Below are 26879 nucleotides of genomic sequence, written 5' to 3'. Positions count from 1 at the left end.
AGCTTCAGCCATAACTTATCTTCTTCAGGTTTTCTCCCCATAGTTTGCTGTTCCCATCAAGATTATATCGTATTATGTCACGTTTTATTAACGTATGGTGAGATTTCCTCTCACTTCCTGTCAATAACTGTGGGACAGGACGAGAGGCACAATATCGCACATGGATATGGGCACCAATACCAAGCTGAAAGTCTATCAAAAACTAAAATAGCTTTTGCCCTACTTTAAGTCCCGGTTCGCACTACCGCGACTTGTCAGGCGACTGGTTAGCCTGACAAGTCGCGGTCCATTCTGTGCTACGGGAACCATTCTAATAGGAGCGACTCAAGTCGCTCCGACTTAGAAAATAGTTCCTGTACTACTTCGGGGCGACATCGGAGCGACTTGCATTGACTTCCATTATGTGAAGTCCGTGCAAGTCACGCCGAAGTCGCGGTGCACGCGACTTCACAGGTCGCCCCCGAAGTCGGATCGCCATAGTGTGAACCAACACTAAGACAAAGGTATGAAGTTGCGTCAAATTTGTTTTGACAATTTAAAGCCATTTCTTTTTATGAAAAAAAACCCCAATAATCAAAGGGTCTGAATAACCAAGCTCAATTTACCAGATGTTCCAATATTATTCTAATACAGAGGAACTGCTGCAAAACCAAAATCTGTACAAGAACAGTAAATAAAACTTTTTGGTAAATATAATAATAAAATAAAGTTATTTACTCACATATGGTCCAGCAAGTGAGCGCAGTTGGTGCTCCAGGTATTTTGTGAGATCGTAGCTTTTCTGTATTGAGCTTCTAGCAAGAGGATCTGTTATGTTTAAAGCATGGACAGAGACCACATGCAAGAGAGATACCAGCATAGCACATAGGACTCTCTGTGAGCCCTCTTCAGAGACAGTTAGTGACCAGGTTGTAAGGGAGAGAGCAATACAAGAGGAATAGAAGGTGGATGAAAGAATATGGTGGGGGAAAGAAAGAAAGAAAGAGAGGAAGCGGGTGAAAGAAAGAGGAAAGAGAGAATGGTGGAGGAAAGCAGAATAAAGGTAAAGAGGAAGAAGTAGGAGAGAGAGCAGAATAAAGAAAGGGAAGAAGAGTTGGACAAAAAGAGCAAGATAAAGAGAGGAGTGGAGGTGAGCGGGATAGCAGGTTAAAGAAAAAAGTGGGAAGGGAGAGCAGGATAAAGATAGAAAGTAAGAGGTAGAGAAAGTGGTGGAGAGGAGAGTGAGAAAAAGAGAGAGGCAAAGAAGTGAATAAGAGAGTGGGATAAAGAAAGGGGTGAAAAGATGAATGGGAGAGTGGGATAAAGAGAGCAAAAAAGAGGGGAATGGGAGAGTGGGATAAAGAGAGAGGAAAAGAGGTAAATGGGAGAGTGGGAAAGAGGTGGAAGGGAGAGTGGGAAAAGAGGAGGTGAGAGAATGGGATAAAGAGCAGAAGAGGTGGGAGAAAAAGAAAGATAAAGAGAGAAGGGAAGAGGTGGAAGGGAGGGTGGGAAAAAGAGAGAGGGTAAGAGGTGGAAGGGAGAGTGGGATAAATAAAGAGGGGAAGAAGTGGAAGAGAGAGGGTAAGAGGTGGAAGAGAGAGGGATAAAGAGAGAGGGGAAGAGGTGGTAGGTAGAGTGGGATAAAGAGAGAGCGGAAGAGGTGGGATAGGAAAAAAGATAGAAAGAGAGGCAAAGAGGTGGGGGAGCAGGATAAAGAAAGAGGGGAAGAGGTGGGGGAGCAGGATAAAGAGAGAAGGGAATAGGTGGGGGAGCAGGATAGAAAGAGAAGGGAAGAGGTGGGAGAGCAGGATAAAAAGAGAAGAAAAGAGGTGGGAGAGCAGGATAAAAAGAGGGGGGAAGAAGTAGAAGGGAGAGCGGGTAAAGAGAGAGGGGAAGAGGTGGGGGAGCAGGATAAAGAGAGAGAGGGGGGAGGTAGGGGAGCAGGATAAAGAGAGAGAGGGAAGAGGTGGGGGAGCAGGATAAAGAGAGAAGGGAAGAGGTGGGAGAGCAGGATAAAAAGGGGGGGAGTAGAAGGGAGAGCGGGATAAAGAGAGAGGGGAAGAGGGGGGAGAGCAGGATAAAGAGAGAGGGGAAGAGGTGGGGGAGCAGGATAAAGAGAGAGGGGAAGAGGTGGGGGAGCAGGATAAAGAGAGGGGGGAAGAGGTGGGGGAGCAGGATAAAGAGAGGGGGGAAGAGGTGGGGGAGCAGGATAAAGAGAGGGGAGAAGAGGCGGGGGAGCAGGATAAAGAGAGGGGGGAAAGAAGTAGAAGGGAGAGCGGGATAAAGAGAGAGAGGAAGACGTGGGGGAGAGAGAAATATAAGAGAGAGGGGAAGAGGTGGGAGAGCAGAATAAAGAGAGAGGGGAAGAAGTAGAAGGGAGAGGGATAAAGAGAGAGAATGATAAGAGAGAGGGGAAGAGGTGAAGGAGTCGGATAAAGAGAGGGGAAGAGGTGGGAGAGCAGGATAAAAAGAGGGGAAAAGGTAGAAGGTAGAGCAGGATAAAGAAAGAGGGAAGAGGTGAGAGAGCAGGATAAAAAGAGGGGAAAGGGTAGAAGGTAGAGCAGGATAAAGAAAGAGGGAAGAGGTGGGAGAGCAGGATAAAAAGAGGGGAAAGGGTAGAAGGTAGAGCACAATAAAGAAAGAGGGGAATGGATGGAAGAGCAAGATAAAGAGAGAGGGGAAGAAGTAGAAGGGAGAGTGAAATAAAAAGAAAAAAGAAAGGAAGAGGTGGGAGAGAGAGAAAGATAAAGAAAGAAAGGGAGAGAATGTTTGGAGAAGGAGCGGGAGAGAGAGAGTAGGATGAAAAGAGAGAAGGCAAGAAGTAAGAGAGAGCAGGATAGAGAAGAAGAGTTGGAAGAGATATCAGGATAAAGAAAGAGAAGAAAAGTTGAGAGAGAAAGCAGGATAATGAGAAAATGTGGGATAGAGAGGAAGATTTGGTAGAAAAAGAAGGATAAAGGGAGGGTGGAAGAGTTGGGAGAGCAGGATTAAGAAGGAGGAATGGAAAAGAAGAGAGAGATAGAATTGGGATAGAAAAAAAAAAGTGTGTGCGAGAGAGAGAGAGAGAGAGAGAGAGAGAAACAGCATAAAGACAGAGGTGAGAAAAGAGACATGTAGGATGAAGAGAACGGGAGTGAGGAAAAGGATGATTAAGAAAACAAGGGAGGGAAAAATAAAAAATAAAAACATGGAGAGAGTTTGCAGGAGAAAGGAACAATGCGAGAGAAAGCAGATGGAAGAAGGGAGAGACGTAGGGAGTAAGAAAAGGTATAGACGGAGTAAAAGGAAAAAGAGAGTGGAAGAAGGGATACAGGAAGAGAGATAAGGAAAGAAAAAGCGAGGGAAGGATGGATAGAGTTGGGGATACAGAGAACATATGGAGGGTAGAAAGCGGGAGGAAGACCGCAGGGAAATTAAAAGGTGGAAGAGAGAGGTGGGAAGGGAAAAAAGACTTGAGAAATAGGGAAGGGGGGTTAAAGGGAGAAATTATAAATAGAGAATCAGGAAAATGAAACAAGGTTAGAATATGAATACAGAAATATAATGTGAAGTGTAGAGGAAACAAAAGAGGGAAAAAACCATATATTAGATAATGTTAATTTTAAACACAAAGCTAACATGTACAATAAGAAAACACACGGTACACAATATAAAGTATAATGTAACACTATGCAGAGTGTGAAATAAAGCTGTTTTGAACTTCGCAACCAATCAGATCTTCTCATCCATTCATTTGATTGGGCTTGAAATGACAACTAGAATGTTATTACTGTGGGCACGCTCCTTACTTATAACAAGAAAGTTCCCATTTAAAATGATCTTATTTGTCATTAAGGCACTGTTTCCTTTGAGAAATGCCAATGCCGATTTCTCATTTAGTAAATGATAGTTGCCTGGCTGTCATACTGATCCCTTGACTCAGTGGCGTAGCGTGGGGGGTGCAGGGGGGGCTGGCCGCACCGGGCGCAACATCTGGGGGGGGCGCATCCGCAGTGTCACTCTGTCTGTCTGACTCTGACATACACAGTTCAGACACTGTCTGTGGCTGCCTCCATCTTTACAATGGGAGATGTCCAGCGCGGCCGCCCTATGGCTGAAAATGGCGGGTCGGGGCTGGACTGTGCCTCACCTGTCCATTGGTGTAGGGTGGCGTTGCAAGCCAAGCCCCGCCTATGCCGCCTCTCCTCACTGCTCAGTCAGTATAGCAGCGAGTGAGTCAGCAGCCTGGCGCTGTCACAGAGTGGGTTTTTTTTTTTAATCACCTGATTAGAGCCAGAGGCTCTAATAGGCTTCAAAAAAGGGTGGGCCCGGGGCGCAGGCCAGTTCGCCCTGAGCCCACCCATTGTGTGACAATAGTGAATGAAAATTCGCTATTGTCACACGGATCCTCCTCCTGGCCAATCAGGAAGTGGGTCATTCTGCATTGAAAGGGGGCACGCTGGTCATTCTGCATTGAAAGGGGGCACGCTAGTCATTCTGCATTGAAAGGGGGCACGCTGGTCATTCTGCATTGAAAGGGGGCACGCTGGTCTCTCTGCATTGAAAGGGGGCACGTTGGTCATTCTGCATTGAAAGGGGGCACGCTGGTCTCTCTGCATTGAAAGGGGGCACGTCATTCAAACTTGTATTTAGGTGCATTTTACTTTAATTACATCAGTATTTTCATAACAAACAATATGTGCTTAGGGGGTAAGGGTTCCTTTAAAGGGGGCACGCTGGTCATTCTGCATTGAAAGGGAGCACGCTGGTCTCTCTGCATTGAAAGGGGGCACGCTGGTTATTCTGCATTGAAAGGGGGCACGCTGGTCACTCTGCACTGAATGGGGGGCACGATGATCTCTCTGCATTGAAGGGGGCACGCTGGTCATTCTGCATTGAAAGGGGGCACGCTGGTCATTCTGCATTGAAAGGGGGCACGCTGGTCACTCTGCATTGAAAGGGGGCACGCTGGTCACTCTGCATTGAAAGGGGGCATGCTGGTCACTCTGCATTGAAAGGGGGCACGCTGGTCTCTCTGCATTGAAAGGGGGCACGCTGGTCATTCTGCATTGAAGGTTGGCACACTGGTTATTCTGCATTGAAAGGGGGCACGCTGGTCATTCTGCATTGAAAGGGGGCACGCTGGTCTCTCTGCATTGAAAGGGGGCACGTTGGCAATTCTGCAATGAAAGGGGGCACGCTGGTCTCTCTGCTTTGAAAGGGGGCACGTCATTCAAACTTGTATTTAGGTGCATTTTACTTTAATAAAGTCAGTATTTTCATAACAAACAATACGTGCTTAGGGGGTAAGGGTTCCTTTAACTAATTTAGTGGAAGAGACTCGAGTGCTAAAATCCCGCGGGTTAGGGAGCGCAAATTACCTGCCTTGCCCCGGGTGCTGACAACCCACGCTACGCCACTGCCTTGACTTCAGTTCTTTAAGTCACTGATTCAGATAAGCGCTTTTGACTTTACTCGGACTTCAAATTATTAAGGCAGAAGGCCAGCATAACAGCCAGGCAGATAGCATTTTCAGAAGCAACAGCAGACTCTATATTTCTCTAAGGAAAGTGAACTTTAAGGGCCCTAAGGATTACAAATGACTGGTGGGTGTAATCACTTTTGGCGTGAATATTCATTTCCGATCTCCAGGAAGGCTTATGATTAACTATTGAAAAATTTATCTGCAATTAGTTTCCATCATACGTATTTCGAAGGATGGAAAAAACACTTCTATCCGGGAATAGATGTCGCTGCCAAGGTCTGGTTTATTATTTTCTAATTGTCAATTCAGACACTGGATGTACTTTGGAAATTCAATTTTTTTTTTTTTTTTTTTACACACGAAGAATAAACCCAACTAAATTGATATTTGTGGCCAAGGTGGACACTTAGGGGTCAACCATCCACTGGTTTTTATATTTTCAGGGGTAAGAATTCTTATACAATACACTATGTACAATATATTCTTATACAAGCAAACTTATTTAGCATTCCACCTAATATATTGCACAACCCCATAGTACCTAACTGATGAGAATTGACTGTATTTTTTAAAAATGTGTCTGAGTTTTAAATAACCCAAACTGGAAATATTTCTGGAAATGTACCTGCCATAAACTTGGGAATCCAACTGAGTAAATAATGAAAAAATGCATAAGCAGAGGTTACAAGTGAAAACCCAATGTTAATGCGATAAGCATTATTCCAAACTGGACTATTCACAATGGATGAGGACTTCTGTCTGGAAATGCAGCCAGGCTGCAGATTCACCTTGCCACTAGATGAATTTAGGTCAAGTCTCTGTTCAGACAACTTGGTTGGGTAGATTATATTCAGGATTCCTGCCTAGAATCCCCTTTCACTCCACAGACTGACACCCGTCCTCTGACTGTCCTACACTGGGGTGGCCCCCCTCAGGTCAGGCCCATAGGCATGATCCTCTGTACTCATGATACTGTTTTTCGAGGGTCTCCAGTGTCTTGACCCACTCCAGTCAGTTCTCCTGGACCTCTGGGCTCAGTACCTTTCCTCTGATTCCTAGGCCGACTGTCTGTGACCGCGTGCCACTGCTACAGAGGAGGAGGCAGCCTCCACCCTCCCTCTGGGACTCTGCTCACCAGCCAAAGACCCCGCAGCACATGTGCTCCTGGCTTTTATACAGTGCACATTTTTAGCACTGATTACTGTAGTAATGTCACTGGTCTCCTCAAAAGTGTAAAAAATGTTAGTTAGGGGTCCGATCTGTCCGCCGCAATGTTGCAGTCCCGCTAAAAAACGCAGAATGCCGCCATTACAAGTAAAAAAAAAATAACAAATGACATAAATCTTTCCCCTAGTTTGTAGACACGATAACTTTTGCGCAAACCAATCAATATACACTTACTGGGATTTTTTTTACCAAAAATATGTGGCAGAATACAAACTGGCCTAAATTGATGAAAACCTTTTATTTATTAATTTATTTTTTCATTGGCTGTGTTTTATAGCGGAAAGTAAAAAAATATTGTTTTTTTTTTCAGAATTGTCGCTCTTTTTTTTTTTAAAAAAAAAGCAAAAAATAAAAAATACAGAGGTGATCTAATACCACCAAAAAGAAAGCTCTATTTGTGGGGAAAAAAGGACATGAATTTTATTTGGGTACAGCATCACATGACCGCGCAATTGTCAGTTAAAGTAACGCAGTGTTCCCCGCTGAGAGAGAAAGACAGTCAGCTGTTGTAAACACAGCTGACGGTTCTTCTCTCTGGAATGATCATAGAGCTCCTGTGATCCTTCTATATAGGATCACAGGTCTCTATGATCATTTCACAAGCCACACCCCCATACAGTTAGAATCACTCTCCTAGGCTCACATTTAACCCCTTGATCACTTACTGTGTTAATGCCTTCCCTGCCAGTATCATTATTACAGTAACAGTGCATATTTATAGCACTGATTACTGTAGTAATGTCACTGGTCCCCCCAAAAGTGTCAAAAATGTCAGGGGTCCGATCTGTCTGCCGCAATTTCACAAAAAATCGCAGATTGCCGCCATTATTAGTAAAAAAAAAAATAAAAAAATAAAAATGACATAAATCTTTCATGAAGTTAGTATCGCTTATTGCAATTTTATTTACCAAAAATATATAGCAGAAAACAAATCAGCCTAGAATGTTAAAAAAATTGGATTTTTACATTTCTTTTGGGAATATTTTATAGCAAAATGTGAAAAATCTTTTTTTTTTTCAGAATTGTCGCACTTTTTTCATTAAAAATCGCTGATCGCCGCCATTACTAGTAAAAATAATCTATCCCCTAGTTTGTAGACGCTATAACTTTTGCGCAAACCAATCAATATACACTTATTGGGATTTTTTTTACCAAAAATATGTAGTAGAATATATATTGGCATAAATTGATGAAAACATTTTTTCTTTTTTTATTGGCTGTGTTTTATAGCGGAATGTAAAAAATATATATATATATATTTTTTTTCTTCAGAATTGTCGCACTTTCCTTTTTTTTTTAGCGCAAAAAATAACAATAGCGCAAAAAAAAAAAAAAATGCAGAGGTGATCAAATACCACCAAAAGAAAACTCTATTTGTGGGGAAAAAAAGAACATTAATTTTATTTGGGTACAGCGTCGCATGACCGCGCAATTGTCCGTTAAAGTAACTCAGTGCCGAATCGCAAAATATGGCCTGGTCATTAACGGGGCAAATCCTTCCGGTCCAGAAGTGGTTAAGTGCCGGTTCACACTGGGGCGACCTGTGAGGCGACCTGGTCGCCTCACAGGTCGCCGCAGGTCGCCTCCCATAGGGAAGCTGCGGACCCGTTCTAATAGGAGCGACACAAGTTGCTCCGACCTAGAAAAAGGGTCCGGAGCTTCTTTGGGGCGACCAGGAGGCGACCGCCATAGACTTCAATGTTATGAAGTCTGTGGCGGCCGCTCCGAGGTCGCGGCGCGCTGCTCGCACCGCGATCTCGGAGGTCGCCCCTGCAAGTAGCGTCGCGGTAATGTGAACCGGCGCTAAGTAGAACCTGTTGCTTTTTCCTGTGTGGGCAAAATAAATGTTTTCTTTAGGCTGACCATATCAACAAAATTCTTTGGTATTCAATACCTTTGGCACTGAGGCGCTTCTAAACTTCCCGAAAAACGCTGTGTGCTTTTGCAGCGATTTTCAGGTATTTTGGTATGGTAAAGGTATTTTTAAAGGACAGGTAACTCCAAAACTTCTCCAAAAAACATTTTGAGGTGCTTTTGAAGCACTTTTTAGGCGCTTCCCATTCATTTCAATGGAGAGGGGCATTTTTGAGGCACTTTTTTTTAGCGCTCCAAAGATGCTGCATGCCAAACTTTTTCTACTGCACTGCCAGCTCACCGCCCCAGTGTGAAAGCATTCATTGATTTTAGAGCCCCTTCACACTGAGGTGCTTGAAAACTGCCCATAAAATGCTGAGCGCTTTAACAGCGCTTTGAAGGCATTAGCGATGTGCCTTTCTTTAGAGCTCTTTCACACTGAGGAGTTTTTAAAGCTTTTGCATTATAAAAAGTGCCTAAAAAGCTCAAGAAAAATGCTTCCAAAAAAAAATCTATGAATTTTTTCACACTTCAATTTAAAAAAAAAAAAATCTTTGGAGCATGTTTGGAGAGCTAAAAAAAAGTGCCCCAAAAATACCCCTCTATATTAAAATGAATAGGAAGCGCCTCAAGTTTTTGAGTCACGTGTCCTTTAAAACTGCACTGGGAACGCCTCAAAAGTGTTGCAAAAGCGCTCAGCGTTTTACTGGCAGTTTTGAATCAAACCAGTGTGAAATGGGCCTTAAGGACACGGGACTCAAAAACTGCTTCAAGAACCATTTTGATGCGCTTTTCAGGCGCTTCCCATTTATTTCAATGGAGAGGGGTGTTTTTAAAGCGTTTTTTTTAAGCCACCCCAGTGTGAAAGCATTCATTGATTCTAATGGGTTTTCGTGAGCTTTTCAGGCGCTTTTTTTTAATGCCAATGCGCTTGAAAAACTCCTCAGTGTGAAAGGGTTCTAAGAGCATCTGATGTCCTGAAGAAGCATACGTGACGTATGCGAAACGCGTTGACGTCGGCCCTTGTGCTCCATGGTGCGTTCCAACGGCAGCTAGTTCCGGCTGAAGTCAGATGCCGGTCTCGGATCATACAGGAGCCTTTGATGACTTTGGATTGATGTCTTTGCCATGTTTGACCCCCACCTGTGCACCTCCATCGGGTATCTATGCTATTACAGTCATTCATACTCACCTTGGAACACCAGGTAGAAGAAGTTCATCTATCGGGATCAGGAGAGTGGTGAGTAGCCTAAGGGCTCCCCTAGACTACTATGGTTTCCGTGAATCTTCATATGTGTGACCTGGCTTAAACTTTTGAACTGAATCCTCACTGTATTAGCTGCAAGGAGTGCTTCCATATCTAGCATAAGTGAGACTTTTGTACTGAGGTGTCTAAAAACAGTTTAGTGACCTGGAGCAACCACAGTGGGGGGCCTCCATCCCTAAATACGTATATAAAAAAATATATAAAGGATGTCATGGGACTTTAACCACTTTACCGCTGCTCACTAGAGCTCTACTGCGGCAAAGTGGCTCGATAACGTCTGGCGACGTCGATAACGTCCTACGTCGCCAGACATTCCCCTCTCTCGGCGGCGCGCGCGCGCAACCAGAGGCTCGCTCCCACTGTATTCAGTCACAGCGGGAGTCGGGCCAGGGGAGGAGAGGCGGCAGTGATCACCGCTGCTCTTCCCCGATCGTCGGGGGAATCGAGTGTGGAGATCCGCCTGCTTGTGTAAACAAAGAGGGCGGATCTCCTAAGTGACAGACAGGGTCAGATTGCAGGGTTCAGCATAGCTGAACCTGCGATCTGTGCCTGTGTCACATAGTCCCCTCCCCCCACACACGTTAGTAAGCACCAGGCATACATTAACCCCTCCCTCTCCAATGAAATTAACCCCTTCCCTGCCAGTGTCATTTTTACAGTAACAGTGCATATATATAGCACTGATTACTGTAGTAATGTCACTGGTAACCCCAAAAGTGTCAAAAATGTCAGTCAAGGGTCCGATCTGTCCGCCGCAATCCCGCAAAAAAAAAATCGCAGATCGCCACCATTACTCGTTAAAAATAAAAACACCAAAAACGGCAGAAATCTTTTCCTTAGTTAGTAAACGCAATAACTTTTGCGTAAACCAATCAAAATACGCTTATTGCGATTTTTTTTAACAAACATAGGTAGCAGAAAACAAATTGGCCTAAAATGATAAAAAAAAAATTGATTTTACATTTTTTTTGGGGAATTTCATATAAAAAAATGTGAAAAATATTGTTATTTTTTCAAAATTGTCGCTATTTTTTTGTTTATAACGCAAAAAGTAAAAATCGCACAGGTGATCAAATGCCACCAAAAGAAAGCTCTGTTTGTGGGAAAAAAAGGACGTAAATTTTGTTTGGGTACGGTGTTGCATGACCACGCAATTGTCAGTTAAAGTCACACAGTGCCGAATCGCAAAAAGTGGCCCAGATGTAAGACAGCAAAATCCTCCGGTGGTAAAGTGGTTAAGTGAGGCCAACCACTTTACCAAATAGACATATAAAGTACTGAGGTGCTTTATGCTACTGAACGTGTCTTATGGGTGTGGGTCGGCTGGTCCATCACCCGGACGAGATGACTCGGGGCTCCATGTTATCAGTGGCCATGGTTCCAACATATTAACTATGAAGCACCCAGAGGTCACATATGACCTAATGTGATCTTGCATCTTCAGTTTCTTTATACCGGAACTGGCTCTGGAGCTATTTTTAAGCCTTCATTCAATCTGCACTAGAACATTTGTGATTATTTCTGGACTGTTACTGCTGAGCTGATTGCACAATCATGTGGACTTCTACTGTGCGATGGATAAATTTTTCACATTTTACTCATTTATATTCAAAGATTGAAGGCAATACACTGGTGGCACGCACTTTGGAACGAATGAGGGCCCGTATGAATGTCTTGTTTGTATCAATGCTGTCTGTGTGGTTTTTATAGGTGTCTGGGTATTTATCAGAGGCTGAATGGCAAATTTTGGCCCAGGGGGCAAGTACAAGCCAGAGGCCCATGGTGCAGAGACTCTGCCCTCTCCCACTCTCCCTCTTCTGGCCTCTTCCTGACCCCCATTCCAGGCTGAAGCTCAGCTCCAGGTACTCTCTACCTGCCAAACCTGGGTTCCCGACGTGGCCAGCAAGGGGCAGTTGGGGGGAGTTGGGACAGCTTAGTCGGCGCTGGACGGGGGAGGAGCATCTCCAGTGGGGCATGGAACCGGCCTTTGCTCAGTTTACACCATCCATGCTGGGGGGGGGGGGTCTGCACTCTGTCCTTGTTTTCAACCCACACTCAGCGGTGGGGACTAGGTCAGCGGTGGGGACTTTTTACTTCTCTTCACCAGAAATTCTTTAGGCATGTCTGTGGCAGAAAGGGCAGTGCTGTATCTTGGCCTAGGCCAACAAGGCCCAGGCCTAGGGCGGCACTTTGCAGGGGGGCAGCAAAAAAGCTGCACCCTGCACGAAAAAAAAAACAGCCTCCTCCCAAATCCTGCACAAAAAGGGTCCCCGCTGGCTTGGGCTACACTTTTAGTATAGTGCGAATCTTATGGGGTGAATTGGGCCAGAGGGCAGAGTCCAGGAGGCAAATCAGTCTGGCACCCCCATAAAGAGGTCAGTGATGAGGCTGCACCGATAAGGCTACGCTGATGGGCACTGATAGACTTGTGGTCTGTGGTTCACAGATGACAGGGCGGGTCATAAACAGTAAGGGGTGTGGCCTTTACAGGTAGGGGTGGTTTAAAAGTAAATTAGGGGGTGCACAAGTTTAGTCAGGCCTAGGGCAGCATAAAACCTAAATACACCACTGAGAAAGGGTGCAGCCTTTTTACAGGGCATCGGAGCGGCCTGGGGGGTCAATTGCCCCCCTGCCCCCTGGCCCAGTCCTCCCCTGGTATTTATCCTGTTTCCATGTGTAGATACTTTTTTCATTAAAGATTAGTGATTCGCAATTTACATCGGGGTGGGTCCTCCTTTACAACTTCTTCCCCTTAGCGCCCCCCTCTGGGCTACCTTTGGGGGTTTTTCTCTTGTCTAAGAGCATCTAATTATATAGAACAGGGATCCTCAAACTACAGCCCTCCAGCTGTTGCGGAACTACACATCCCATGAGGCATTGAAAAACTCTGACATTCACAGACCTGACTAGGCATGATGGGAATTGTAGTTCCTGAACATCTGGAGGGCCATAGATTGAAGACCCCTGATATAGAAGAAGAAGTAAAAAAATTCTGAACAATGTTTTTGAAAAACCAACCAATATTTTTTTTCTTACTAGAGCTGACTATTTCAATCGGTGTGCTTTTTTTTCTAATATCTTATAGAACCGTTCCAATGACTCTCTTTCGGATATAAGCTCATACAATCCAAGGAACATCTAGCACATTTTAGAAAAAAAAAAAAACTGGAGGTTATGTTGACCCCTCAAGAGCTGTAAAAAAGCAAAAAACTTTGAGGGCCACTAGTGGCTTTCGGCCCAATTGTTGAAAGCCTTACTCCCTAAAGGCTGTTCCGAACACGCGGATCCACCATAGCTGGCTAACTGCGGCAATTTTGTGCGGAAAAACAACATAAAACTGAATGAGGTCACAGAGATGGAATTCTGAAAATAATTTAAAAAATAAATAAATCCTAGGGCCGATTTTCTTTTGCTCTTGCTTTTTTTTTTTTTTTTTTTTTTTTTTAGACACCTCTATCTCTCCTATTTTGGTTCCTCACTCTGTTTTTACATGTAATGGGAAGCACATGTGGACTCCGTAATAACGAGAGGAAACAGGGAGAAGAGGGACAAGAAGTAAAATATACAGCACGAGGGAACTAGATGGAGTAACGTTTCAGCAAATGACAGTATAGAAAGGTAGGTCTGGTTAGATGTGAGACTTTAGGTAAACTAAAATGTTTCGGAAGATTTTCTTTTTTAAAAAAAAAAAAAACTCAACGTTTCTAAATTTCTTGACCAAAGAAAAATGAAGGGATTTTTGTTTTGGTGGTAAAATAAATCTCCAAATTTCCTGGGTGAATGGGGCTCAGACACATAAAGACATAGACTGAGTACCCAATGGGGAGAATGAGGCTCAGACACATAAGAACATAGACTGAGTACCCAATGGGGAGAATGAGGCTCAGACACATAAAGACATAGACTGAGTACCCAATGGGGAGAATGGGGCTCAGACACATAAAGACATAGACTGAGTACCCAATGGGGAGAATGGGGCTCAGACACATAAAGACATAGACTGAGTACCCAATGGGGAGAATGAGGCTCAGACACATAAAGACATAGACTGAGTACCCAATGGGGAGAATGAGGCTCAGACACATAAAGATATAGACTGAGTACCCAATGGGGAGAATGGGGCTCAGACACATAAAGACAGACTGAATACCCAATGGGGAGAATGAGACTCAGACACATAAAGACATAGACTGAGTACCCAATGGGAAGAATGAGGCTCAGACACATAAAGACATAGACTGAGTACCCAATGGGGAGAATGGGGCTCAGACACATAAGAACATAGACTGAGTACCCAATGGGACGAATGGGGCTTAGACACATAAAGACATAGACTGAGTACCCAATGAGGAGAATGGGGCTTAGACACATAACGACATAGACCAAGTACCCAATGGGAGGAATGGGTTCAGACACAAAGACATAGACCGAGTACACAATGGGACGAATGGGTTCAGACACATAAAGACATAGACTGAGTACCCAATGGGGAGAATGGGGCTCAGACACATAACGACATAGACTGAGTACCCAATGGGGAGAATGAGGCTCAGACACAAAGATATAGACTGAGTACCCAATGGGGAGAATGGGGCTCAGACACATAAGAACATAGACTGAGTACCCAATGGGGAGAATGGGTTCAGACACATAAAGACATAGACCGAGTACCCAATGGGGAGAATGGGGCTCAGACACATAAAGACATAGACTGAGTACCCAATGGGGAGAATGAGGCTCAGACACATAAAGACATAGACCAAGTACCCAATGGGGAGAATGGGTTCAGACACATAAAGACATAGACTGAGTACCCAATGGGACGATTGGGTTCAGACACATAAAGACATAGACTGAGTACCCAATGGGGAGAATGGGGCTCAGACACATAAAGACATAGACTGAGTACCCAATGGGGAGAATGAGGCTCAGACACATAAGGACATAGACTGAGTACCCAATGGGGAGAATGAGGCTCAGACACATAAAGATATAGACTGAGTACCCAATGGGGAGAATGGGGCTCAGACACATAAAGACATAGACTGAGTACCCAATGGGGAGAATGGGGCTCAGACACATAAAGACAGACTGAATACCCAATGGGGAGAATGAGACTCAGACACATAAAGACATAGACTGAGTACCCAATGGGAAGAATGAGGCTCAGACACATAAAGACATAGACTGAGTACCCAATGGGGAGAATGGGGCTCAGACACATAAAGATATAGACTGAGTACCCAATGGGGAGAATGGTGCTCAGACACATAAGAACATAGACTGAGTACCCAATGGGACGAATGGGGCTTAGACACATAAAGACATAGACTGAGTACCCAATGAGGAGAATGGGGCTTAGACACATAAAGACATAGACTGAGTACCCAATGAGGAGAATGGGGCTTAGACACATAACGACATAGACCAAGTACCCAATGGGAGGAATGGGTTCAGACACAAAGACATAGACCGAGTACACAATGGGACGAATGGGTTCAGACACATAAAGACATAGACTGAGTACCCAATGGGGAGAATGGGGCTCAGACACATAAGGACATAGACTGAGTACCCAATGGGGAGAATGAGGCTCAGACACAAAGATATAGACTGAGTACCCAATGGGGAGAATGGGGCTCAGACACATAAGAACATAGACTGAGTACCCAATGGGGAGAATGGGGCTCAGACACATAAAGACATAGACTGAGTACCCAATGGGGAGAATGAGGCTCAGACACATAAAGACATAGACTGAGTACCCAATGGGACGATTGGGTTCAGACACATAAAGACATAGACTGAGTACCGAATGGGGAGAATGGGGCTCAGACACATAAAGATATAGACTGAGTACCCAATGGGACGAATGGGTTCAGACACAAAGACAGACTGAGTACCCAATGGGGAGAATGGGACTCAGACACATAAAGGCATAGACTGAGTATCCAATGGGGAGAATGGGACTCAGACACATAAAGACATAGACTGAGTACCGAATGGGGAGAATGGGGCTCAGACACATAAAGATATAGACTGAGTACCCAATGACATCAAACGTTGGCAGGCTAGAGGTTGCCTACTCACCCCCATTTCAAGCTGCACGCCTATACCAAGAACCCCCATCTGCCGGGATCTGACAGTGAGCAATTTGGCAATAAAGAGTACACTCTCATGGTTTGTGTGGCTTTCTGCTGGCTTGAATATATTTTATGCAACTTTCATGTCAAATCACCTTCCACTGGAAGACCATTCTAATGTTGGCCATACACTATACGAAAAATTGTCCGAAATTCGGAACATTTAGACAGTTCGTTCGTTTTTCGGGCCAGTTAATGGGCACAAATCGGGAATCGGTTGTGACATTTTTGAGCTGGAAAAAAAAACGAAAGACGAGTTTGAAAATTTCCACCCGAACGAATGATAAATTGAAATGTTAATGTGTTTCTCGTCCAAACTGTTTGCACTAGGTATAGGTGAAAAAACGAACAAAAAACAGATTAATTTATGTCCATTGAACGATTGATCGGTCATTACATGATGGCATGGAACCATCGCTTGCCCTCACAGCCGAGTGTTCGTTTTTTGGAAAATGAGTTTGAACGTTAGTGAACGTTCAGGCATCGCACAGCCCAAGCACAGGTACTGGGTACTCAGCCTCTACATCAATTGGATCCAGCCTAACAAATGTCGATTGTTAAAGCATCTGACAGCCCCTTTCACTGCCAGAGCCATTTTTACATTTTCTGCACATTTTAACCACTAGCCGACCGACTGACCGACCGCCTGCCACATATATATACTACAGCAGGCTGGTTCGGCTGCGCGAACCGAAGTACCTGCATGGCGCTTCACGGGAGCACTCCTGGGGGCGAGTGCCAGCCCTCACTAGGCAGCGGGGATGCCAATCCATGGGACACCCGCGATCGCTCCCCACTGAGAGAGAAGGACGGTTAGCTGTTGCAAACACAGCAGACCGTTGTTCTCTCTGAAATGATCACAGAGCTCATGTGATCCTTCTATCTAGGATCACAGGTCTCTGTGTTCATCTCCCAAGTCCCTCCCCCATACAGTTAGAAAACACTCCCCTAGGCTCACACTTAACCCTTTGATCACCCCTGGTGTTAACCCCTTCCCTGCCAGTGTCATTATTACAGTAACAGTAACTGTAGTAATGTCACTGGTCCCCCCCAAAAGTCTCAAAAATGTCAGTTAGGGGTCCGATCTGTCCGCCGCAATGTCGCAGTCCTGCTAAAAATCGCAGTTTGCTGCCATTACTATAAAATAATACAAAATAAAAATGACATAAATCTTTCCACTAGTTTGTATACACGATAACTTTTGTGCAAACCAATCAAAATACGCTTATTGGGTTTTTTTTTTACCAAAAATATGTAGCAGAAAACAAATTGGCCTAAAAGGATGTAAAAATTTGATTTTTAAATTTTCTTATTTGGCCAATGTTATATAGAGAAAGTGAAAAATATATATTTTGTTTCAGAATTGTCGCTCTTTTTTTGTTTATAGCGCAAAAAATAAAATCGCAGAGGTGATCAAATACCACCAAAAGAAAGCTCTATTTGTGGGGAAAAAAGAACTTAAATTTTATTTGGGTACAGCGTCGCACGACCGCACAATTGTCAGTTAAAATAACGCAGTGCCAAATCGCAAAAATGACCTGGTCATCAAGGGTGCAAATCCTTCCGGTCCAGAAGTGGTTAAAAATCATTTTTATGCTAAGGATGATGTAAAACCCTCCAACATTATATATTTTCTTAAAGCAGACACCCTAAAGAATAAAATAGCAGTAGTTTTAATTTTTTTATCTATTATCTATTTTTTTTTTTTATACCACACAATATTAGCGCAAACATTTCAGTAAAAAATACACTAACCCTTTCACACTTGTGCGACTTGTCATGCGATTTGGGACTGCAAAATCACATGACAGGTCGTTCTCCATTATTTCCAATGAGTACCGTTCATATCTGTGCGACTTGAAGTCGCACCGACTTCAAAGTATTCCCTGCACTACTTTGGCACGATTTTGAAGCGTTTTAAGGCCAAAGACATTCAAGCCCGCATCAAAATCGCGGCAAAATTGCGCGACTTTGAAGTCGCTCAAGTGTGAAAGGGGCCAATTTGAGGGCACATAAAGACAAAATAATACCCAATTTTGGTAAAATATAAAAGATGAGGTTGCAGTGATTAAGAGATACAAAATATGTCAAGCGTTAAAATTGTGAGCGACAAACTTCAGGAGCCTATATTTTCCATAGGTGATGCTTTAAAAACCCCTGCAGGTCATCAGTTTATGTGCAACCGAAATTGTTGTCCCCATTTACATTTGTATGTGACCGTGGGGGAGGGGGGGGGACTTTAAAGTTTTTTGAGGGGGACTTCATGTGCTTGGGTAAAAAAAAAATAAAGTTAAATAAAAAAAATTTTTTATCCTGTTTTACATTTTTTTTTTTTACTTAACTTTATTTTTTCATCGCGTAGGGTACAAAATGTCCCCTATGTAATGAATTTTTGGTGACAGGTCCCCTTTAATGACCCCGGATACCTCATCTGTCCTCCAATGAAATGAATGCAGTGTAGATCGCGATCCGGTGGCTGCTTACATCTGACAGCTGACAGTTCGTTGTCAGATTTACTCCAGCAGTGTATATATAAGGCTCCATTCACACCAATGCATTTGTTAATTCTTTTTGCAGAAACGCAGGACATTTTTTTAACATGGATTCCTATGGAACCCATTCGCATCAATGCATTTTGTGCCTCTGCGTTTTCAGAAAAGGGACCTTTTTAAACACAAAACTTTTTTTTTTGGTTCAACAGACTTCAATGGAGAAGCTACAGAAAAGCATTTAGTGCGTTTTTACCGTGATTTTGCCGCGATTTTGTGTTTTTAAATCTGTCCGACAAGAAATGTTTAAAAAAAAAAAAAATAAAAGCATAAAAAAACGCAAATCACGGCGAATTCGCTGCAAAAAAAAAAAGTGGAATGCACAGCAAAAAGCACTACAAAAACGCTCAAAAGCAACATGCATAGGTGTGAATCGAGTCAAAGTGGCAGTTCACACATATGTGATGTCAGACATCGCATATGATTAGCAGCTCACTGCTCTGCAAATCACATGCGATGTCTGTGCGTTGCAAATTCACTTATACAGATTGTATGGCTGAATTTGCATCGCATTCGGACCAAAGTCACACAGGACCCTTTTTGGTTTGCATCAGAATCGGATCACATGGGTATCAGGGGTCTCCAAACTGTGGCCCTTTGCTAGCCTTTATCCAGCCCTTGGGGCATTATGCCTCCCACTGATATCAGGCACTATTCCTCCCACCAAAACCAACATTAGGGAATTATTTCTTCCATCGATACCAATGATGGAATACTATTCCTTCTACTAATAGAGGCCCTACTCCTCCTCCTATTGGCCACCAACCATGAGGCCATATTTATTCTCACTGATGCCGGGCCTGTGACATTTTCTGCCCCCCGCTGGCCACAATCTGGCCCTTCTAAAGTGTGAAGGACAATAAGCTGGCCCTTTGTTTGAAAAGTCTGGAGACCCCTGCGCTATATGAACCCACCAGGTGATGGGTGATGATGACAACGATAGTGGTCATAAATGATACCAAGTACTGTGTAATAAATAAAACATAAAAAGGTTCCATGCCTTCCACAGCATGCTGGATGGACACCCTTTTGGGAGTCTCGAACCCCTTATTGGGCTTCACCAGTGCAGACTTAAGGCTCGTACACACTATAAGAAAACCGGGCGAACATTTTCCTCCAAAGAATTTTTGTACAATTTTCGTATGGTGTGTACAGAACTTTCTACAGGCGATTCAGAATTTTCGTACGATTTTAGTATAGTGTGTACAGAACTTTCTACAGGCGATTCAGAATTTTTGTACGATTTTCGTATAGTGTGTACAGAACTTTCTACAGGCGATTCAGAATTTTCGTACAATTTACGTATAGTGTGTACAGAACTTTCCACAGACGATTCAAAATTTGCATACGGATTTCATATAGTGTGTACAGAACTTTCTACTGGCGATTCACAATTTTCGTACGATTTTCGTATAGTGTGTACAGAACTTTCTACAGAGGATTCAGAATTTTCGTACGATTTTCGTATAGTAGTGTGTACAGAACTTTCTACAGAGGATTCAGAATTTTCGTACGATTTTCGTATAGTGTGTACAGAACTTTCTACAGGCGATTCAGAATTTTCGTACAATTTACGTATAGTGTGTACAGAACTTTCCACAGACGATTCAAAATTTGCATACGGATTTCATATAGTGTGTACAGAACTTTCTACTGGCGATTCACAATTTTCGTACGATTTTCGTATAGTGTGTACAGAACTTTCTACAGAGGATTCAGAATTTTCGTACGATTTTCGTATAGTAGTGTGTACAGAACTTTCTACAGAGGATTCAGAATTTTCGTACGATTTTCGTATAGTGTGTACAGAACTTTCTACAGGCGATTCAGAATTTTCGTACGATTTTCATATAGTGTGTATAGAACTTTCTACAGGCGATTCAGAATTTTCATACAATTTTCGTATATAGTGTGTACAGAACTTTCTACAGACGATTCAGAATTTTCATACAATTTTCGTATAGTGTGTACAGAACTTTCTACAGGCGATTCAGAATTTTCGTACGATTTTTGTATAGTGTGTACCGAACTTTCTACAGACGATTCAGAATGTTCGTACAATTTTCGTATAGAGTGTACAGAACTTTCTACAGGCGATTCAGAATTTTCATATGATTTTCGTATAGTGTGTACAGAACTTTCTACAGATGATTCAGAATTTTCGTACGTTTTTCGTGTAGTGTGTACAGAACTTTCTACAGATGATTCCGAATTTTCGTACGTTTTTCGTAAAGTGTGTACAGAACTTTCTACAGGCGATTCAGAATTTTTGTACGATTTTCATATAGTGTGTATAGAACTTTCTACAGGCGATTCAGGATTTTCGTATAGTGTGTACAGAACTTTCTACAGACGATTCAGAATTTTCGTACGATTTTCATATAGTGTGTACAGAATTTTCTACAGACGATTCAAAATTTTCGTACGAAAATTCTCGAAGGGACAAACTCCAAAATCTTTCTCGTACGGGAAAAAACAAACGATTTTCGTTTAATGTGTACCGTTTTCATACGATTTTTGTACAAGAAAAATCAGAAAAGAAAGACTGCGCATGATCAGAAACAACAACAAAAAAAGCCTTTGTCTTACGAGAATTTTCGTACAAATGTTCCTACGAAAATTCTTTTATCGGTTTCGATTTGCTGTGAAACAACGAGGAAAGTCGGACAATGGTTCCCCGATTTTCTTATAGTGTGTACCCCAATTAAGGGGGTATTTTTGCATAAGGTGTACTGCGGTTTTATACCAATGATAAACATTTATGGAACTAATTTTCTAAATAAACCGCTTTATGTTTTATTTAGGACACAGTACTTGGTATCATTTATGAACACTATCGATATCATCATCACCTGGTGGGTTCATATTGCGCTTACATGTGGTTATTCTTTGCGGTAATGCATTATATTAAAGCTTCCTCCCAATATGCATTTTCAGTTATTGACAATGCTGATCCAGAAGCATAGATTGCTCCTCCAAGAACTTGATGAATGTTCTCCTGATTCTGCCATGCAGTGGGACTGCGGTAGAAGGGCCGCCCAATGCAGTCCCACTGCATATGGTATGAACCTAGCCTCAATAATCAGAAAGTTCTGTAAAATAATGTATCTAAAAAGCCCACTATATATTTAAAAGTATAACACCTGCACCATTGCCTTTCTTCAGGGTAACCCAGTAACAGAAACATTGGCAATCTATCCGTAGAGATGACCCACCAACACTCTAAATGCCTTTTTTCCCCAATATTGATTCCCATTGCCTCGCAAAATTGGCTAGCGTTACAATAAGGGGTCTATTTATAAAGTAGTAAATGTGACTTGACCAAAATTCACTGCAGGTGGATCTTCAAGGTGCATGTGTTTCAAATGATGAGCCATATGTTGCCTCCTCCTGCCACCTTTAACCCCTTGAACCCAACACTAGCTCCCAGCAAGCTTGCAGAGTGGCCCCATTGACTTGAATACCCCATTCAAGTCAATGGGGCCACATGGAGGGTGTCACAACAGGGGGGATCATTTGTGCTGTGGCATTTATACACCCCCAGCTGCTGCCTCTGCAGCTAAAGTAGGGATCCTACCTCATCCCTTTAAAGTTGAACACATATGAATCACACAGGTTCTGTGGCTGATTAAGGTGGTAATTAAACTCACTAGCTGCCTTAGCTGCATTAAATTAGCCTCAGAACCTGTGTTCAGGTTTAAAGGGGTGAGGTGGCAAACGTAAGCTAAAGGGTGTAGTGGTTGTGGGGTAGTAAAAGTGCGGCTCAACCGTGGGGTTCTACCTCCCCAACCGCATTTGAGAAATGTTGCTTTATACAACTTGAACACCTGTGCGCTGCTTATGAAATGCTCAAGACCGCTAAGCCCCCCGTTCACTGTCCCCGTTTGACAGTTCAAAAATCACATGACAAGTCGCATCCTATTGTAAGCAATGGAACTGTTCAAATCGGTGCGACTCCAACTTTGCAGTGCCAAACCGATTTGAAACAAAGGTTCCTGTGCAATTTATGCAATTTCAAGTGCAACTTGCATAGGCATCTGTGCATGAAGTTCCACGGATGTCAGGCCAGTCGCACCTGAAATCGCACTGACCTGCAGCTTTGAAATCGTGCTACTTCAAATGAAGTAGCACAATTTCCAAGTCGCAAACAGTGCGAACTGGGGATAAAGGTGCAATAATGTGCGTTAAAGTCTGCTTTTAAAATCCAATGCCTGGGCGAATTTAAGTGTCCAAAGAGCTCAGCCTAGTAATCATGCAGCGCTTGCTATATGTCAGTCTAATGCCTCGTACACGCTCAACGATTATCGGCCGACCGATCGTCCGACTTTTGTCCAGAGTGGTGTTTTGTTGGTTGGAATGTGCCTAGACTGCACACAAATTTTTTCGGCCAACAAAAACCAACTGCAGAAGTGATGTCATGTGCTGGTTTACTTTCCCTGTGTTTTTTCTTCTCTGAGCATGCCCAGTCTTGCTCATCAGATTTTTGTCTGCCGAAATCTGTACTGACTGACGGAAAATCGGCCGTTGTGGTGACGGCCAACAAAAATTTTATAGCCTGCACACCAGATTTTTTTCGGCCGAAAAGTCGCAGTCGGTTGTCGGAAGCATCATACTAACAAGCCGACAATCGGCCGATCGGGCGTTGGCCGAAAATTCCCGGCCAATAATAGATGCGTGTGTACGGGGCTTAAGCCCGCTAAATGCCAGCTGATGTTTGCTACATACTTATTTAAGTGCCTGTTCACACTGATGTGTTGCGGCAACCGCATACATTTCGATCTGGAATTGCACCGCATTCCTGTTCAAATTACATGTGCTTGTTCGGCAGTGCGATTTGAGCCTTTCATTCTGTATGGCTCAAATCGCACTGCATCTGCACCAAAATTGTGCAGAACCAGAGGCGTAACTAGAACCTTCAAGGCCCCAGTGCAAGAAACCATGAAGGGCCCCCCAGACCCCTGACCGGGGCCCTTCCCTTCAAGCCTGGGGCATACTGATCCTGGGGCCCTTTACTCGCATTGCAGGGCCCTTTATTACGGTCCCGCAGCGGGACCCTTTCACAAGTTCTGCAGTGGGCCCCCTTCCTGCCATCTTGGGGCCTCCCCACGGCGGTGGAATGCCAGGGCCCGGTTGCAAGTGTGACCTGGAAGTTCACCCACTGGTGCCAGTAGTTTTTATTTTTGGTATTTTAATTGTATTATTTTTTATCATTTTATTTTATTTATTTACAATGTGACTGACTATGACTCTGTCCATTCAGAAAAGGAAGGAGCTGGCAAATTACATATTTACTGACCCCTTTCTGGTTCTCTATTGTGACACATCCCCTGCAGCAGCCAGCAGGAGAGGGGAGGGAGCAAAGTGGGGGGGGTACCAGGGGAGCACACAGGGGTCCAGAGACAGCAGAACGCAAGTGAACTGGTTAGGAGGAGTGGTGGGGGCATAATACAGAGGAACCAATCTCCTCCATTTTCCTCCTGCAGCTACAGGAGGAAAAAGGAGGACAGTGATTTCTCTATAAGCTGCCCCCGCCAACCCCTCCTATCCAGGTGTAAAGGGGAGCCGCACAGGCCCCCTGGAGCATGGGGCCCGGTTGCAATTGCAACCCCTGGAGTTACGCCCCCTGTGCAGTACCCTTTTTTTGCCGCAGGTCCTGCAAAGAAGAATGGGAGAAACTGCCCAAAAATAGGTGTGCCAAGCTTGTAGGATCATACTCAAAGACTTGAGGCTGTAATTGGTGCCAAAGGTGCTTAACAAAGTATTGAGCAAAGGCCGTGATACTTATGTACATGGAATTGATTTTGTTTTTAATTCTTAAAAAATTTGCAAAGATTTCAAGCAAATTTCTTTTACGTTGTCCTTACGGAGAATTGTTTGTAGTATTTTGAGGAAAATAATGAATTTAATCAATTTTGGAATAAGGCTGTAACATAACAAAATTTGGAAAAAGTGAAGGGCTGTGAATACTTCCCGGATACACTGTAATATACATTATGTGGAATGCGACAGCAAAAGTGAGACTGCATGACAGTTGGAGGATTCGGAGTGAGATAGTGTATTGGGTGCTTCGCTAAACAAATCATTCTGCTGGGGTCCTTTGATCAAAGCTGGGCGGAGGAGCCGGGTATTTTGTTGTGCGTGTTATACTTTGTGTATACTGTAAATGTTTACGGCGTATTTTGTACATCAATGGAAGGCATGTTTCCACTTAGGCCAGGTTCACATATGTGCGGGTCGCAAACGCGTGCATAATTGCACCCTTTCCAGACCCCCAATGAAACGCGCTGCTCTTCTGCAGACACACGGGGTGCCATTCAATTTTAATGGCACCCACTGGCATCGGCACCTGCGCACGTTTTCACAGCGACTTTTTAATTGTTGGGGACTCCTTTACCCATATTTCTCACAGGTACAGCAGCCCATTCAAATGAACGGGCTGCTGAACCCGCAACGTCAGCGCGCAAATGCGCACACATAATTTTCAACCTTGGCTTAATCTGAAAAGTTTTATCAGAAGTTTTTATTTTAAATGTTGTGGGTTCAGTAGCCCATTTATTTGAAGATCTCACTTTGAACTTATTTGTATGTGCGGCAGCCATTGCTGTGCTGCTGAACCCGCAACGTTCGCGCGCAAATGCACACACACCAGTGTTAACCTCGGCTTAATCTGAAAAGTTTTTAGAAGTTTTTATTTATTTAAAACGTTGTGGGTTCAGTAGCCCATTTATTTGAAGATCTCACTTTGAACTTGTTCGTATGTGTGGCAGCCATTGCTGTGCTGCTGAACCCGCAACGTTCGCGCGCAAATGCGCACACGCACCAGTGTCAACCTCGGCTTAATCTGAAAAGTTTTTATTTATTTAAAACGTTGTGGGTTCAGTAGCCCATTTATTTGAAGATCTCACTTTGAACTTGTTCATATGTGCGGCAGCCATTGCTGTGCTGCTGAACCCGCAACGTTCGCGCGCACATGCACACACGCACCAGTGTCAACCTCGGCTTAATCTGAAAAGTTTTTGGAGTTTTTATTTATGTAAAACGTTGTGGGTTCAGTAGCCCATTTATTTGAAGATCTCACTTTGAACTTGTTCGTATGTGTGGCAGCCATTGCTGTGCTGCTGAACCCGCAACGTTCGCGCGCAAATGCGCACACGCACCAGTGTCAACCTCGGCTTAATCTGAAAAGTTTTTATTTATTTAAAACGTTGTGGGTTCGGCAGCCCATTTATTTAAAGATCTCACTTTGAACTTGTTTGTATGTGCAGCAGCCATTGCTGTGCTGCTGAACCCGCAACGTTCGCGCGCAAATGCGCACACGCACCAGTGTCAACCTCGGCTTAATCTGAAAAGTTTTATCAGAAGTTTTTATTAATTTAAAACGTTGTGGGTTCGGCAGACCATTTATTTGAAGATCTCACTTTGAACTTGTTCTTATGTGCAGCAGTCCTTGCTGTGCTGCTGAACCCACAATGTATGCGGGGCTGCGCGCAAATGCGCACACACACACACACGTGTCAACCTTGGCTTAATCTGGTGGCCTCATGCACACGGGACGTTTTTACAGCGGCTGTTTTTGGCATCAGATTTTTTTTTTACAGCCAGTAAACTCCCCAGCATGTTATCCTATGTGTCCTTGCACACATAGGCTGTTATCAGGGGGGCGTTTTCTGGCTGGAAAAAAAAAACTAATGGGTTTTAAGAGGCGTTTTTCTGCCTGTAAAAACGTTGATAAAAGCTTAAAAACGCTGAAAATCGCCAAAAAAAAACATTTTTTCTGCTTTTATCAATGTTTTTGAGCCATAAGTTTTTCTGGGAGTATAGTTTTGCTAAAAAAAAAAAAGCTAAAAAAACGCTACAGCTGGAAAAAAAAGCTAAAAAACGCTGAAAAGCGAAAAACTCCTACAGCTACAGCTTTCTACTGACGTTATGATAACTTTCAGTGTGCTTGAGGCTGAAAAGTTTTATTATAGCGGTTTCATGCTTTTAGCATGGAAAAAGCACAAAGTAATGCCTTGTACACACGATCAAATAATCGGACGACTTATCGTTCGCATTTTGTTGCATGATACTAGTATAGAATTCAACAATGCGTACCAAACATATGATTTTTTTTCGTACGATTCTGGAAAAGCTTCCTTGTTGCGTAGCTACGTAACGGATAGTTCAAAACAAAAACAATGGCGGCCAGGCTTTTTCCGGGTTATTTCCGTGTTTCTGATCACGCGTGGTTTTTGTCTATCGATTGTTAGCGAACGCTTACTGTACTGATTAAACGATTGTCGTTCGCTAGGCTATCCTACGACAAAAGTTTGCGTGTTTATCCCTTCAGATTTTGTTGGACGAAATGTCGTGATCGGCTGTCCATAGTTGTGTACTAACGATCAGATTATCGTGCG

At 43.5% G+C, this 26879-nt stretch overlaps 1 protein-coding gene across 1 annotated transcript in view; it reads right to left on the bottom strand.

Annotated features, from left to right (window-relative positions):
- CLCF1 (cardiotrophin like cytokine factor 1) overlaps window positions 1-26879 on the bottom strand; it is a 125301-nt gene that overhangs the window by 78439 nt on the left and 19983 nt on the right. Inside the window, exon 2 of the mRNA XM_082266747.1 lies at window positions 722-885. Within this exon, the coding sequence (XP_082122873.1) occupies window positions 722-885 (164 nt within the window). The remainder of the gene's footprint in view (window positions 1-721; window positions 886-26879) is intronic.

This window comes from Pelophylax lessonae (assembly GCF_965119305.1).
Source record: "Pelophylax lessonae genome assembly, chromosome: 9".
In the NCBI taxonomy this organism is placed as follows: domain Eukaryota; kingdom Metazoa; phylum Chordata; class Amphibia; order Anura; family Ranidae; genus Pelophylax; species Pelophylax lessonae.
This window is presented reverse-complemented; position numbering and strand designations above follow the sequence as displayed.